The sequence below is a fragment of the Ammospiza nelsoni genome, chromosome 8 (assembly GCF_027579445.1).
Source record: "Ammospiza nelsoni isolate bAmmNel1 chromosome 8, bAmmNel1.pri, whole genome shotgun sequence".
NCBI lineage: Eukaryota > Metazoa > Chordata > Aves > Passeriformes > Passerellidae > Ammospiza > Ammospiza nelsoni.
In genome coordinates this window covers 31,483,286-31,498,347 of record NC_080640.1, presented here as the reverse complement: position 1 = coordinate 31,498,347, position 15,062 = coordinate 31,483,286, and the positions used below count along the sequence as shown (strand labels likewise).

At 45.1% G+C, this 15,062-nt stretch overlaps 1 protein-coding gene across 2 annotated transcripts in view; it reads left to right on the top strand.

Annotated features, from left to right (window-relative positions):
* PRKG1 (protein kinase cGMP-dependent 1) overlaps positions 1 to 15,062 on the top strand; it is a 351,478-nt gene that overhangs the window by 310,316 nt on the left and 26,100 nt on the right. For both annotated transcript variants that reach the window (XM_059477119.1, XM_059477120.1), the window contains one exon: positions 14,661 to 14,757. In XM_059477119.1, the coding sequence (XP_059333102.1) occupies positions 14,661 to 14,757 (97 nt within the window). The remainder of the gene's footprint in view (positions 1 to 14,660; positions 14,758 to 15,062) is intronic.

The window sequence follows — 15,062 nt, the reverse complement described above, 5'->3', positions numbered from 1 at the left end:
AGCCACACTCCAGCCAAAAATATCTTATATAATTTCCTCGTCTCCTGAGGAAGCAGTGAGGGTGTAAATCAATGCAGGTGTATGGAATTCCAGTATATCTGTGCTTCCTACAGAAAATTGTGCCAGCAAATTAGGGGAGGGCACTGGGAGGGCAGGCATGGCTGTGGGGACAAAACTGTGATGAAAATAATTAGGATGTTTTGAAAAAAAAAATTCTGCTAATTATCCTGCTCCATAAAAGCAGCACAGAAACCAAATGAGGGTGTGGAGGAGCACACAAATGTCCCCAAAGGCTGGACCTTCCTAGGGCTGTTTAAAGGTGTGCAGCAATGGGATGGAGGATCGTCCCTGGAAACGTGGGATATTCCTGCCCTCCAGTGGAAGTATGGGAAAGTGCTGGAGAAGGGATAGGAACCTTCAAAGGGATGCTGAGAAACCCTCAGGAAGCTCCTTGCTTTTCATCCTCTGGCCTCTGAGCTGCCCCTGGTGTGGTGAGCCAGAGCCCTTGGTCCCCTCTGTGTCCCCACCCCAGAGCTGATGCTATGCCCGTGCTGGTTTGGGCATTGGAAATTTGGGTTATTTTTTTCTATCTCTATTTCATCTTTATTGGGAAAGCACTGAGGTGCTTCTGCCAGGCTCTTCCCAAGGTCCTTCTGCAGCTCATTTTGGTTCCCTCTGTTTCTTTTCTGCTGCTCTGAGTGGCTGAACGTTCACAGAAAGCTTTTAGGAGCCTTTATTCATCTGAATTTTGACTCCATCAAGCAGCCCCAGCCTCAGGGTCACAGGTGGCTCCTTGCTTTTGATCCTCTGGCCTCTGAGCTGCCTCTGGTGTGGTGAACCAGAGCCCTTGGTCCCCTCTGTGTCCTCACCCCAGAGCTGCTGCTGCTCCCATTGAATTTTCCAGAGCTGGGATGAGATTCCAGTGTTGGGAATGTGGCTTGGAGGGGTTTGGGGGGAGCTCTCACCCGTGCAAGTTCAGCTCCTGGGCTGGCACAAGCCCTTTTCTAAACCCAGCTGAGTGTGTGGGAGGTGTTTTAGGAAATGTTGTGCTCCATCAGAAAAGCAGGAATGATGTTGAACTGCTGGGATGTGCAGGATTTTTGGTGGCTGGATTCCCCAAATGAGCAAGCTTGAACCTCTTTCCCAGACAAAGAGTTACCTGAGGTAAAAAAAAAACCCCAAAAAACTGGGAGTTCAGGTGGTTTGTTTGGTTTTGTTTTCCTAATCTCTTCCTGATTAGCACAGGATAATTAATAATTCAATGATGTTGGAGCACTTGAGAGTTTTTCCCGTGGTGAATTTCAGCATAGCAGCAGAGCACTGAGAACTCTGCTTCTGCCTGGCTGCCATGTGTTAAAGAAATAAATAAATGCCTGATAAGAACTTCCTTTTATCTGGTCAAGACAAGCTGTAAGATTGAGCAGCTCCTGTCTCACCATGTCAGACACAAACAGCTTCCAGGGCAGGCTGAGAAACACAGCTCTGGGTTTTGGTGCTCTCAGACACTCCAAGGAGGGCTCTTGAGTTTCCCAGTTTATCCCAGTTCTGTGCAGATCTGCTGGAAGTGCCTCAGTGCATCCAGCTGGGTCCTGTCTCTGCCAATGCCCTCCAGCAGATGTCCAGAAGGGGGAGAAGAGCAAAGAGGTGATTATTGATTTATTAATTGGCCTCCTCTGCTCTCCAGTGATTTGGGACTTGGGCACTTCCTGATGTCGATAGATTTGAGCATTCCTTGGTGGGTTTCTCTTCCCTGAATCTGCACAGCTGCTCTCCATGGCACAGCCTGACCTTTTCAACTTTGACCATCTCCTGCCAGTTGTCTTTTCCCCTAGCACAGAATCCACTCCAGATCTGTGCCCCTCACCATCACTTTCCAGTACCTTTTCCAAATTTACTCCTTAGCTTTTGAGCTGAGAGCAGTAAAGGTGGATGAAACACCATCACCACCTCCTTATGCAGGATTTTTTTTCCCCCTCACTTCATTCCACTTCATTTCAAGTGTAGGTATTACCTTGTCTCTCAGTTTTTATTTCCTTGTTCAATTTTTCACCTCAGCCTTTTGGTGATTTCATATCTTTGACCAATGCTGTCACTTCACTTCTTCTCCTTTTTTTTTCCAGTTCATCCCTAAAGATGTTCAACAGGAAGCATCTGAGCGCTGCTGGCTTCCCTCCATTAGGAAAACGAGCCATGCATTTCCCATTTTGAACTTTTTTTTTTTTTGTTTTAATCAATGCACAGACCTTTCTTCTTATATCCTTTCTGTAAGAGCCTTTCAAACCTCGTCAGATGCCGTTAGGAAATCCAAGCCAACTGTATCCAGCAGATCTCTCCTTCCCATGTGCCTGGGGACTCCTTCAAAGAGCTCCAGTAGGCTTGGGAAGCTCCTTGGCACTTCCCCAAAGAACTCTGATTTATCCATGTGTCAAGTGCTTCTGTTGGGACAGATGTTGGGTTGAGGGGACCAGAGGGCTCTGGATCCCATCAAAAAGCCACTTCCATCCTGGAGGTCACACAGAAGTGCTGGGGGAGGCCCATCTGGTCCCTTGGTGGGCTTGGGTCCTCTCCTGACACTTCAGTGGGGCTCCCCTGGAGCTTCCCTGGGAAGGAAGATGTGCTGGGAGGTTCTCCCCAAGAGCTTCCACATTCAGCCCAGTGGTAAAAAGTGCACTGAGCTTCTCCCACATGGCTTTGTTCTCCTTGGTGGGCTCTTCACAGAGGGTCTCTGTAGGGTCTCCACAGCCTATGGTCAGGCTCGTGCTGCTGCTGTGGTCAGGAAGGGTTTATTATTTGGTTTGAAGCCTTTTGAAGTTGTTATTTGCCTTTTTTTGTTCTGTCTGATGGCGTTTCCCCTTTCAGCTGGACATGGTTTGGTTCTTTTTTCTTTCCTTTTTCTTGATTTGTTTGAAACTACTTCATATTTGAAGGGTGCTCTTGCTTTTAATATCCTGGCTCTTGCTGCCGCTCAGGCACTCCAGATTCCTGCTGACCTCTCCTAGCACCATGCTGGATGTGTTGGCTTTGTCCAAATCCCCATGTGCCTCTGTTGAGATTTCATTCTCTTCATCAGCTCCTTCAGCTGCTCTTTGAATTCTCTTTTGTGACTTTTCAAGTGGTGCTTTTATATGAAACCTCTCTCCAGCAATGTTAGATCATGATTTTTCTCTTACAAGGAGGTTCTCCCAAAGGTAGGACTTTGAATTGGGCCTGGCTTATCTTTTCTTATCTATCACGTTCTTGTGGCTGCTCAATCCCTGAAAGTTTCCAAGGCCAGGTTGGACAGGGCTTGAAGCAAGTGGAAGTTGTCCCTGCCCATCACATGATGATTTTAAGGTCCTTTACAACCCAAACCGGATCACAGCCACCCATGCTCATCCTTTGGGTGCACAGAAATCTCATCCTTCCTTGTTTACACTGGAATTTCCAGCTACAGTTGATTTTATAATTTGTTTTGTTAAGCTGATTTAGCACAATTAATTACTCTTTTTTTAGGACAGGCTGTTTGGTGTAGCCTTCCTGTCTCCAGCATCTTCTGGGGGTGTAATTCTGCCATCCCAGAGATGGCCCTGCCATTCCCCTGTGCCAAAATAACCTTCCTGAGAGCTGAGACCTCCTAATTCTCCTCTTCTTCACCCTTAGACCTTTCCTGGATGTTTGTGCATGCACAGGTGCTTTGGTTTTCCTGCTTCTCCACATTTTCTCCAAATGAACCCTTCATTCTTCTGCCTTTTCCTGCCTTTTGCCAGGTAAAGGTTGTTTGTGTGGAGGTGTTGAACTCTTCCTGCCTTGCAGAGTCCATCCCACGTGGAGCCAAAAGGACCTGCATGGCCCAAGATGTTGGTTTTGCTTTCCAAAGCAATGCTCACACAAAAAGCAAAATCTCAGCAGGTAACTCCAATTAGAAGTGGGTTTGGAGCAGGGAGATCCCAGGATGGGGTTGGTTCAATGAGCTCTTCCCACATTTTCATCTGTCTGCACGAGCAAACAAGGGGTGCACCAAACCCCTCTTTGTGAGGGAAAATCTGTTTCCTGCCTGCTCCCATTTTTCCAGTAGGATTTTCTGTGATATTCCCTTCATTCCTCTTCCATGTCACCTCTTTTTTTCCCAAGTAAATTAGGATGGAAAATGGAACAGCTTCTACCAGCAGTGGCAGCATGGCTGGAGCATTGGCCAGAGGGATAAAGATGGAGTGCCAGGAAACAGGGAATGGCTTCCCACTGTCAGAGGGCAGGGATGGATGGGATATTAGGAATTAGGAATTGTTCTCTGGGAGGATGGGCAGGCCCTGGCACAGGGTGTCCAGAGAAGCCCCTGGATCCCTGGAAGTGCTCAATATGAGGTTGGAGAAGCCTGGGATGCTGGAAAGTGTCCCTGCCCATCGCAGAGGTGGCACTGGATGGGATTTGGGGTCCCTTCCATTCCAAACCATTCCATGATTCCATGCAATGCCCCTCCAGCCCCTGGAGAAGGAACACAGGCTCTCTCAAGGTAGAGCTCTGCCTCTTAGCCAAGCTGGAATCCCTCTTGCAAGGGATTAACTCCCACAGAGAAAAAATTTCCCATTGGGAAAAAAGAACCGAGGGCAAAACACTGGCAGAGCTGCCTGAAACCCCTGGGACCTGAACAAATGCACAGTAAGTGGTGAACACAGCGAGTTGGACAAATAAGTGTGTCTGACATCATCAATTTATTGATCTGTTCCCCACATTCCTTAAAAAATTTAAGAAGAGAAAGCTGCAACTGAGTTGCCATGGTGACCTTTCCCATGCAGGTCCTGCCTGGAGGCTGGAGGCAAAAGGGCTCCTTGGAGTTGACACCATTTTTGGGGTTCTTGGGATCTAATTAGCACTTTGTAATTAGCTGGGGAGATTCCATCTTCCACTACTGTGATTAGAGCAATTTCAAGGTGTAGTTAGGCTGAGCTTTCCTTGAGATCATGTCTGGCTTTCCAAAGGTGGAACTGAGGCTCTTTCCCAATGAATCCCAACAATTTTCCCTAAAATACCTTTAGTGTTGTTCAGTGGTACCTTGGAATCCAGTTTGGGATTTATTGGCCTTGCATAGTTAATTTGGAATTTTAATGCAAAATTCTTGTTTTCCTAAGTTGTTTTCCATGTTCCCCTTGGTGTTTTCCAAAAGAAAAAAAATCCCCAAGGGATCTATAGGTATTGCCTCTGAATTCAGTCAGAAAAGTGAAAGGAAAACCCTTGATTCCTTCTTTTCCAAAGAGATTTTATTGTCTATAGATCCAAACTGTTGAATCTGAAACTAATGAGGACAAAAGAGGGAATTCAGAGAATTCTCTCCTTTTTCATCAAAATACTCATTTTTCCCCTTCTAAAATATTCAAGGGCATTAAACATCACTGTGGGAAGTTTGTTTTCCATGGCCTTTGTGTTATTCCTTTAGGAGTTGGGTGGGTGTTCTCACAGAAATCTGAATCTGCTGAATCTGGGGGTTTAAACCCAAATTTGCCCCAGGAATCCATGATTTGAATATTAGTTTATTTGGCTGTTGATAAATAACATTTTACTGCTTTTCCATTTTATACCAAATATTCCCAAATTCCGAAATGCCATTTTATACCAAAATTTCCCAAATTATTCCCCATAAATTAAAAAAAAACCAACCCAAATCCCCCCAAAATTCTGCAAAATTTCCCCAAAAAATCCCCCCAAATTGCCTAAAAATAAAAAAATCCCACAAAATTCTCCCCAAAATCCAAGAAATTAAAAAAAAAATCAAGAAAAGGCGACAAAAGTTCCCCCCAAATTTATTAAAAGTTCTGAAAAAAAATCCCAAAAAATTTCAAAAAAATTTATTAAAAATTCTTTAAAAATCCCAAAAAATCCCCCCAAAATCCCAAAATTTTGCCCAAAACTCCCCTGGATTTGGCTCCTGGTGGTGCTGCCAGTGACCAAGGTGAGTGCCCAAAAAATGCCCCAAAAAGTGCCCAAAAATGCCCCAAATATTTCCAAAAAATGGCAAAAATATCCCCAAAAATAGAAAAGAAATTCCCAATGGGATGAAATGAGGTTGTGAGAGGTCTGAGTGCAGCATTTGAGGTGTTGTGAGAGATCTTCTGCTTTTCCTTAGGATTTTGTTCACTGGGCCAGGATAGAATGTGCTGTGAGGCATTTTTATGGTCTCTAGCTAAAATCACCCAGAATTAAAACAAGAGACCAGGAAAAAGAGAGGGAAAAGAGAAGGAACAACCCCCATCCTTAAGCAATATCCTCTAATACTGCACAGAACAGGAAACTCCACCAGAGGAAGGAATACTCCACATCCTCCCTCCGCCCCTTTTAATTAAAATGGATTAAAATCTGGGGGGGGTTTAATCAGACTATGCTGTAGGGTGTCTTGTTTGAACTATTTCAGGACATTTTAGCAGGAGGTGGGGAGAGTCCTGTTGGAAGCATGGAGCTGCATTTTAGGAGCTCAGGATGAACATGTGCATCTGAAAAACAAATGCACATTTCCATGTGGATCTCCCTGTGACTTCCAGAGAAAATCAGGGGCTGTGTTCCCTAAAAACTCTCTTTGTGCTCTTCTGAGAGCACCTGGGCTCTGATCTCCATGGAGTTCCCATCAGTTGGCATTTTCTATCCCATTTTTTTGGCTCTTGCACCAAAATTGTGGCTTTTTTTGGCCCATCAATATCTTGTAGATGTTTAATGAACAATTCCACAACTTGTGGGGAGTGGAGAGGTTGAGATTTTGGGAGCTCAGACTCTTGAGGGCTCAGACTCTTGTGATCTTTAAAGGGAGTGATGAACTTCTCTGTGTTACAATAGGAGAGGATCCTGTGTGAATATCTGGGTGGGAAAAAAGGTGAAATTTGCATTTGAAGGGGTTTTCTCTCAGATGAGGTCCCACTGTGGGGTGGGAGGCACTGAATCCAGCAGCACGAGGTGTTCAGTGAGGTATCACCAATCTCTTGGCACATTTAGGGCTTCAACAAAACTCTTTTCAGAAAACCCAGACTTTTCAAAGAAACACTTTCTGAGCTGCTTTGGCTGCATTTCAGTGTGTTCAGTAACAATTCTGGGTGAGACCTGTGCAAAATCCAAGTCTTCAAAGCCCCATAATGCCAACAAATCTCTTTGTTTAACTACTGAACTAACCTGGGATGAGCTCAGCTTGCTGCAACAGCACAGTATCATGTTTGTGTTGCTGAGCTCTCACTGAAAAGTGATTTGCTTTTAAAAAGGAGAGGGGATAAGTGAACCTGTGAGTATTTAACCCTATATATTTAATTTCAGATCCCCTTCCAGAGGAAGTTAGAGATGCCATGGCTTTAACATCTGGTTTAGCTTTGAGCTGCCACTCAAAGCTCTCTTTCTGTAAGAAAATCTGAAGCAGGGGTGTGTAATTTTTTCCTGATGTGAAAGGCTGTGAGTTCAGGTGCTGGGGCATGCAAGAGAAATTCCCAGCCCTTAAACCATGAACTTGAGAAGAATTTCAGCCTTTCTTTTCCATGCAATGGTGTGGTGGTGTTCACAGGGGTCCCAGGACAAGGGAAGAGACGAGAATCTTGACTCCATGTTTCAGAAGGCAGATTTATTATTTTATGATATATATTATTATAAAATAAAATTATAGATTAAAACTATACTAAAAGAATAGAAGAAAGGATTTCATCAGAAGGCTTGAAAGGAAAGAAGTGGAATGATAACAAAATCTTGTGACTGACCAGCGAGTCCAATCACAGCTGGACTGTGATTGGCCATTAATTAAAAACAATCACATGAGACCAATCAAAGATTCACCTGCTGCATTCCACAACAGCAGATAATCTTTGTTTACATTTCATTTCAGCTTCTCAGGAGAAAAGACCCTAGCAAAAGCATTTTTCGTAAAATATGTCCGTGACACAATGGTCTCAGCAGCTGCAGCTTCAAACCCAGTGGCACCACCAGCATATGTCTTTTAAAAATCCAAGGAAAAAGCTCTTGGTTTGGATTTTTGAAGGTGTCAGATGTGGAAGGCAGTGAGAGGAGCAGCTAAATCTGGAGTTCAAGCCACCTCAGAAGGGTGGGCTGGAAGGAGACACCTGATCTAAGGAATACCTGGGTTTTTATTCCCATCTGTTTACCTTGGATCCATCCACAGATCCATCTTTTCACTCTTTCAGTGTGGTTTGCAATTAAAAAAAAAACCAAAAAAATTGAGAGTAGAAGATGAGTTTTATGTTCTTCTTCTTGGTCTTCCTTGGGGCAGGGCAGCAAATCCTCATCTGGAGGTAAATCCTCTCTGAGCAGCCAGGGTCAGTGGGTGGCATCCATCCCTCCCTGGACTGGATTGGCATTATAGGGTAGCTAATCCCAGGCAGGAATTATTGATGGAGAGATCCTGGAATAATTTTGGGATCTGAACTTGTGAGCGAGCTCATAAATGGCAATAATGTGACCGAGCTGGGAATTAATTCAGTGGTTCTGTAATGTTTGTGATGAACAGGAAAACAGGCAAGGAGCTGGGCTTTTGCTTGGAATGGCAATTTTTCCTTGGAATGGCAGATTTCCCTGAAAGGAACTTTGGGAAGTTCCCAGGTGCATTTGTGCATCATGAGGAGATGGGCATGTGGTATGCAGAGGAAGGAGCACAGAGGCCTTTCACATGATGTTTCAGGTTTTAGCTTTTATATTTTTCAGATTCTGTGCTGCTGTAGTGTCTGTGGGTCTGAGCTTCACATTAGGGGATGGTGAGAAACAATTCCTTCTCTAGCTGGGGACCAAGGACAAATGATCCAAATTTCAGACCCAAGAGCACAAACAACATGGACTGAAGAGAGAAAAACAAGCAGGATGGGACTTCATATTCTAAAGCTGTAATTGCACAATTAACTCCAATATACAAATGGAGCAGAACTGATCAAAGTGACAGACCCCGTGACCAGGTGTCCATTTTGTGCCCATTTTGGCTCACCTTGGGTGCAGCCCTGGCTGGGCTCTTGTGCTGCCCAAGGTGGATCCATGGAGGAGATCCTTTTAATAAATCCCTGCTTTATTCTTTAACTCTGTTCTAGGGCAGCCTTCTCAAGGCATCACCCCTACATGCAGACCATTGTTATTCCCTGCTCTCACTGCCTACTCTGCCCGAGGGGCATTTTGGGGCCAGCACCCCCTTCCAGCTAATCCATGGAGACCTGGGAGTGCTCAGATCCTGGAGAAGTCTGGGGAGGAGGTTTGGCCTTTCCCAACAAGGCTTGGTTTCATGCCCTGGTTGTTTTTTCTTGCTCCAAAAGTTTGTCAAGGAACATCTCCCCCCAGAAGTCCTGACCCCATGGATTGATATCCAGAGGCAATGCTGGATAAGAAGGGTTTGCACCTAGGATGGGACCTCTGAGAGGATGAGTGGCACTACACCACTAAGAAATAGGGATTTGCTCTCAGTGCCTCCCAGGAATTTGCTTCCAGGCATTCCCAGGCTCTGGATCCTGCTGGTTGTGTCAGTGCCCTGTGACTGTCCCTGCTCCCCTCAAACAGGGCACATTTGAAGCTCAGCATCTCATCATGAGGACACAAGGTGCTTTTGTTTTCACTTTCACCTCTTCCTGGATTCCCCATTGCCCCAAATCCCTTGGAAAGATGTGATCCTGAGCTTTTCAGAGCCATTGGAGCCAGCAGGGAAGGGAAGGGAAGCTGTGGCAGCCCTGCCACCATTTGCTGCATCTGCTCCTCCTTACATCACTTTCAAGGATGTCACCTCCTGGTGACAGCAATTGCAACCATGTCCCTGCCACTAGCCATTATTCACTTTCACTCAAATTTGACACAGCACAAATCCAATCTAGGGAGCTTTACATGATTTCAAGGTACCAGGCAGACACAGTCCCATGGATGGACCAGAAGCAGTGGGTTATTTCATCCCAGCTAAAATATGGGCAGTTAGATGGAGAGTTATAATAGCCACAGAACTGAAGATTTGGGGGAATTTTTTCTTTCTTTTACACAGATTATTTTTTAATTACTCCATCAGAAGCAGCATTTAATAAGAAACAAATTGTGGCTGCCCCATCTTGGAAGTGTTCAAGAAAGGGTTGGGAGCAGCCTGGTCTAGTGGAAGGTGTTTGGAACAGCAAGATTATGAAGGTCCTTTGCATGCCAAACTATTCCATGATTCTCTGACCCCTTTAGAATCTCACTGTATCTTAAAATAAGGAGAAGACTTTTAGTTGGCACAGAAATAAGGTTTAGTTTTGGGGTGTATTTCCCTCCTCACCCCACCTGTGGATCTCAGGCTCACTTCACCTGTGTCTCCTTGCCGGCTGGCTCTGATCGTCACCATCCAGGTGCTGCAGCTCCACTTTTCCCAGTTTTTGCAGAGATTCCATAATTTCCATCTTCAGAAATGCATTTCCTCAGTGATGGGTGAGGTAGTGATCAGGCTGACCAAAAAACCAAATAAAAGGCTGCTTGTTAAACAAAGCTGGTGTCTGCCAGTGGGGAAGGCTCCCGAATTCTGGGTTTATCCCCCCAAACTGGTGGCATTTGCTCAGATCAGGGTGTTTGGTTCTCATTTGGTTGCAATTCCTGGCTGGCTGGCAGCCTGCAGGTGGAGAGGAGCCAAGTTTTCTCTGGAGATGACAGTTTGCTAACAGATGTCTGGTGTTTCCCAACACAGTTAGGATGGGAATCAGGAGCTACTTCAGAAGAGCTGAGCAGTTGGGTAATTGCAAACCTTTGCTCCTCACATTTTCTAGTTCATCAGCTGCCTGGGTAACACAGTTATTTAATTATTTTTGTTGTTGTTCATTGTTTTAGGAGGCAAAGCTTGAAATATCCTAGGAGGCAGTGGCTCATTTAAATGCTGGGAAACCTCCAGGAGCATGAGGAACAACAGGATTTCCTCTCCCCTTGGGCACAGCATTGCCCAGACATTTGGGCTGTGGCTCCTGCACTGCTGTTTCAAAGGATTGGGATATTGGAAGGTGGAATTTCCCCCTGATTGCTCTGATGTCTTGTATGTGGTGCCTGTCCGTGCCCAAGAGGAGCCTGAGGCCAGGCAGCTCCTCAGGAACAGGTATTTTATTTGGAGGCAGGGAAAGCAGTGGTGTTCCCAAGCCCCAGCTCTTCCAGAGGAGGTTTTTTGCCATTCAGATTCACAGTAAATCTGGGAGAAGAGCTTGGAGACTCTGCAGGATGCTCCTGCCTAACTCAGAGCTGAACATCTCCTGTGCTGCTCTCTGAGGTCCCACTCTGCTGTCACCTTCAGGAGTGGGCTGTGAGCCCTGCCAAGGGTGGGCTAGTGTCAGTAGGTGACAAAAACCTGCTTCAATAAGCAAAAAATTCCATGAGGAGCACACTGGGAGTTGATTCCTGGTGTCCCACCAGCTCCTGTGAAAAGCTCAACCTTCATTTTAAAAGCTCTTTAATAAAGACTGTTCATTGCTTTTGGATCACACCTTCCCTGTATCTTTTCTTCTTGTGCACTTCAAGCTGGAATTTTCCTGGCATTTTGACCTGGGATGAGCAGCACAATTACCAAAATATCCAGGGAAAGGCTCTTTTTTAATTACAGCTAATTCCACTGGAGACAAACAAGCCCAGAAATCCCAGTGCAGGAAGCTCAGGCCTGGTGTGTGCACGGCTCCAGAATGTGCCTGTGATGCCACTTGTGCCTCCAAGGTGTCTTCCCAGCACTCCTCCCATCAATTAATCCAGGAATTTAAACTCTTCCAGAGTCACAAAAGCATGTGATTATTTGGGAAGTCTCCAAGCATGGCATAAGGCTGGGATTTACAATAAAACTGCTTGATTAAAGAGGAATTGCATGAGGTTTTGGCATCTCCAAGGTGGAGAAAAGCCCCCTGCCTAAGCAGAGGTGGATTTGTTCCACAAAGGGGTGAGTTATTCCCACTTAATCCTGCACAAGTGGGGCCAAACTGTCCCTGGTCTCATCCTACCTCTGTTCTGGGGCTGGGGCACAGCTGGCTGCACACAATGCTGTGCCCTGGGCTCTGGGATGGCCCTGCTGGAGCCACCCTGGAGCCACAGCCAAGCCACCCTGTGAATATCCCAAACATTCCTGACTTACAGATTCTTTATGCTGATCCAGAAATGAACATTTTCCTACAGAAAAATATTAATATTTTAATATGTTAAATATATTAAATATGTTAAATATATTAAATATATTAAATATATTAAATTTGTTAAATATATTATTATTATTATTATTACTATTACTATTACTACATAAATATACAGAAGCTGCCTTCTGTATTCCTTAGCACTTCCCTCCCAGTGCCTTTTTATTTTGGGAGGTAAAATCAAACACCACAGATGATTTTTACCATTGTTCTGTTGAGCAAGGAGAGCTCACACTACAGAACTAGAGGAGCTTCTGTTCAGGGAGCAGCATGCTCAGCTTCAGGAATTTGGAAGGAATTCTAAACTCCTTGATGAGGATCATACCCCTGGGTTCTGGTTTAGTTTGGGAATATTTGTATTTTCATCTTTTTATTGAAGATATTTCTCCTCCAGCTTAGCAGGTTTGGAATGCATGACGACTTAATTTATAGGAATTTGGTGTTTAAGTGGACTTGGACTTTTGTAGCTGGGAATAAAACAGAATTCCAGTGGCACTGTTGTTAGTGGGCATGGGAAGGGCTTGTTTGTTTGCTTAATTTTACCTGTGTTTTGTTTCACTGCATATTTTTAGCATTTCTTTTATGGTTTGGAGGTTTGTTGCACAGTATTTAGGAAAAAAAAAAAAGCATCCAATTTGCCTCATCTGCTTTGCTGCACTTGTGTGTTCTCACTACATCCAAGGAGTGTGACAGAGGGAATTGGCCAAGGGATTTCCCAAAGCAATGCCAAGAATGCAGCAAGTATTTTTCTAAGCAAAATAATGCAGGGGTTTTTTCGACTTGTTCCAATGCAAATCCAGAAGATTTCAGCTTCCTTACCCATGGAAGGTGTCCCTGCCCATGGCAGGGAGGTTGAAATCAGGTGGTTTTGAAGGTCCCTTCCAGCCCAAACCGTGGTGTGACCCTGAAATTTTACCTCTATTTGTGCATTGGCAGGAAATTTTCCAAGCTGGGATTTCATCTTCCTGGCAATTAGAAATCATTAAAGTTGTTCAACTGTTCTGTCCATTCATCATGGAAAGGAGAGGCCCTCACTGCTCTGTCAGCCCTGAAATGATGGCTGTACTGTGCTTTGGAAGGGGACATTTCAATCCTTTTTTAGTGCCAGCTCAGCGTTCGCCTCGTGATGAGCACGGAGGGATCAATGAGCAGCTGTGGCACACAAGGTTATCCCAAGTTCACAGCAGGCTCCGAGCTGATTGGCTTCCAAAGTCAGATGCCTCAGGAGCAAGGTCACCAACAGGATCTGGTGACAGCATAAAAAACAAAGCAGAGCTGAAGTCATTTGTTGACAGCAGCCCCTGGGAGAAAATTGTGCTTTATTGCCTCAGATTTGGGGCTTTGTGATGTGACCTTTCACATTGTTGGACTCTTATTTGTAGGTTTCCCTTTTCACTTGGAAAATGATGGAGTTTTGATCTCAATCTCCCATTGGCATTGAGGTTTTAAATAGAGCAGAGGAGGTGGTTTGAAGTGAATCTGTTAATGAAATAATCAGGGTGGGAATGTCCCAAAGCTGGCCACGGGAGTGGGATGGTGGCTCATCTTCCCACTGCTGTCACCCTGCATGAGCAAAGCCTCCAGTGATTATTCCCTACTGTTAATTCCAAGCTATTCCAGCTAAAATGAAGCCTTGCACCCTCCAAGCCTCTCTCCATAATCCAGCCAACTCTTATCCCATAAAGTCACCCACAGCCAAAGGTCGGACACACCCAGGGACTCTCCGGCAGACAAATGTCACATTTTATGGAGGGAGTGGATCCTTCTCATCCATTTCCCCTCCAAGCCTTTCTAAAAATACCCTAAACCTTAACAAGGAGCTATTTTGGGGGGATTATGGTCATGGACAGGCATGGGAAGCTGATTCTGGCAGGCTTGCTCGGGTTGGAGTTGCGTGTTCCTTACTCAGGCGCGTGGTGTTGTGGGGATAAACAGAGAGCATCAGGATTTTGGGACCTCCTGGCTTGGGATGGCTGCTCTGAGTGGGTTTAGAGGAGGAGAACAAGTGAAGATATCCTTATAGAAATGTTGATCTGTGCCTGAAGTCATTCATTTCAGGCATTTGCAGCTTTATCAGATCTGATTTCATAAAACCTGGCTGGGATTTCTCTCCGGGGACCTTTAGTGATCCTGCCACTTCCAATAAACATTTATAGAAACTGCTGCCAGCCTGTGGATATGAGAAACTCCTAGGAGAGACTTCTATCTTCCAAAAAATCCTTAAAGACACCAAAATATTTACAAGCAAACCTCACCCAGGAGAAGATGACTAGAAAGTGCCCAGCCTTGGGAGCTGCAATGCAGTGCCAGGCATTGGCTTTGCACCCTCAGTAGGGATGTTTGCTATGGAACAAAAAAAAAATTAAATTGAAAAATTTGGAAAACCGTGCCCTCCGGAGCCATGCTGGGATTGGGAGCAGCAGAAAAGTGAATTTTGAGAGCTGAGATGGAAGTGCAGCAGGTAAAGGCTGGCCCAGGCTCCCACAGCACGGGGACGGTGGCGGCTCGTGCCGCTCAGGTTTGCACCTCTAAGAAATTTCCATTTTTTCGCCTCAAAACCTCCAGATACGAAGCCGAAGCTGCCTTCTTTGCCAACCTGAAACTGTCGGATTTCAACATCATTGACACCCTGGGAGTCGGAGGCTTCGGGAGAGTGGAGCTGGTAGGTGACCTCTTCTTCTTTGTGTGACATCCTCATGCAACTGCTGTGTTAAAAGCTTAATTTTCTTTGTTATCATGCCCCAATAACCCCGAGAAAAATGATCTGCTGGGATTGTCTAGTGAAGCAAGCTGACTTACATTTCCTGAGACATAAAAAATGTACCAATAAATGCTTTGCAGTAGGCAAGGAGGATTTATATCCTAGGCTGGGAGAGGAATGCACATCTCCTCTCTCTCTTAAATGGTTTATGGCATTGATTTATTATGGCCTTTTAAAAACAACCTGGAGGATTGGGTGAGTGCTGG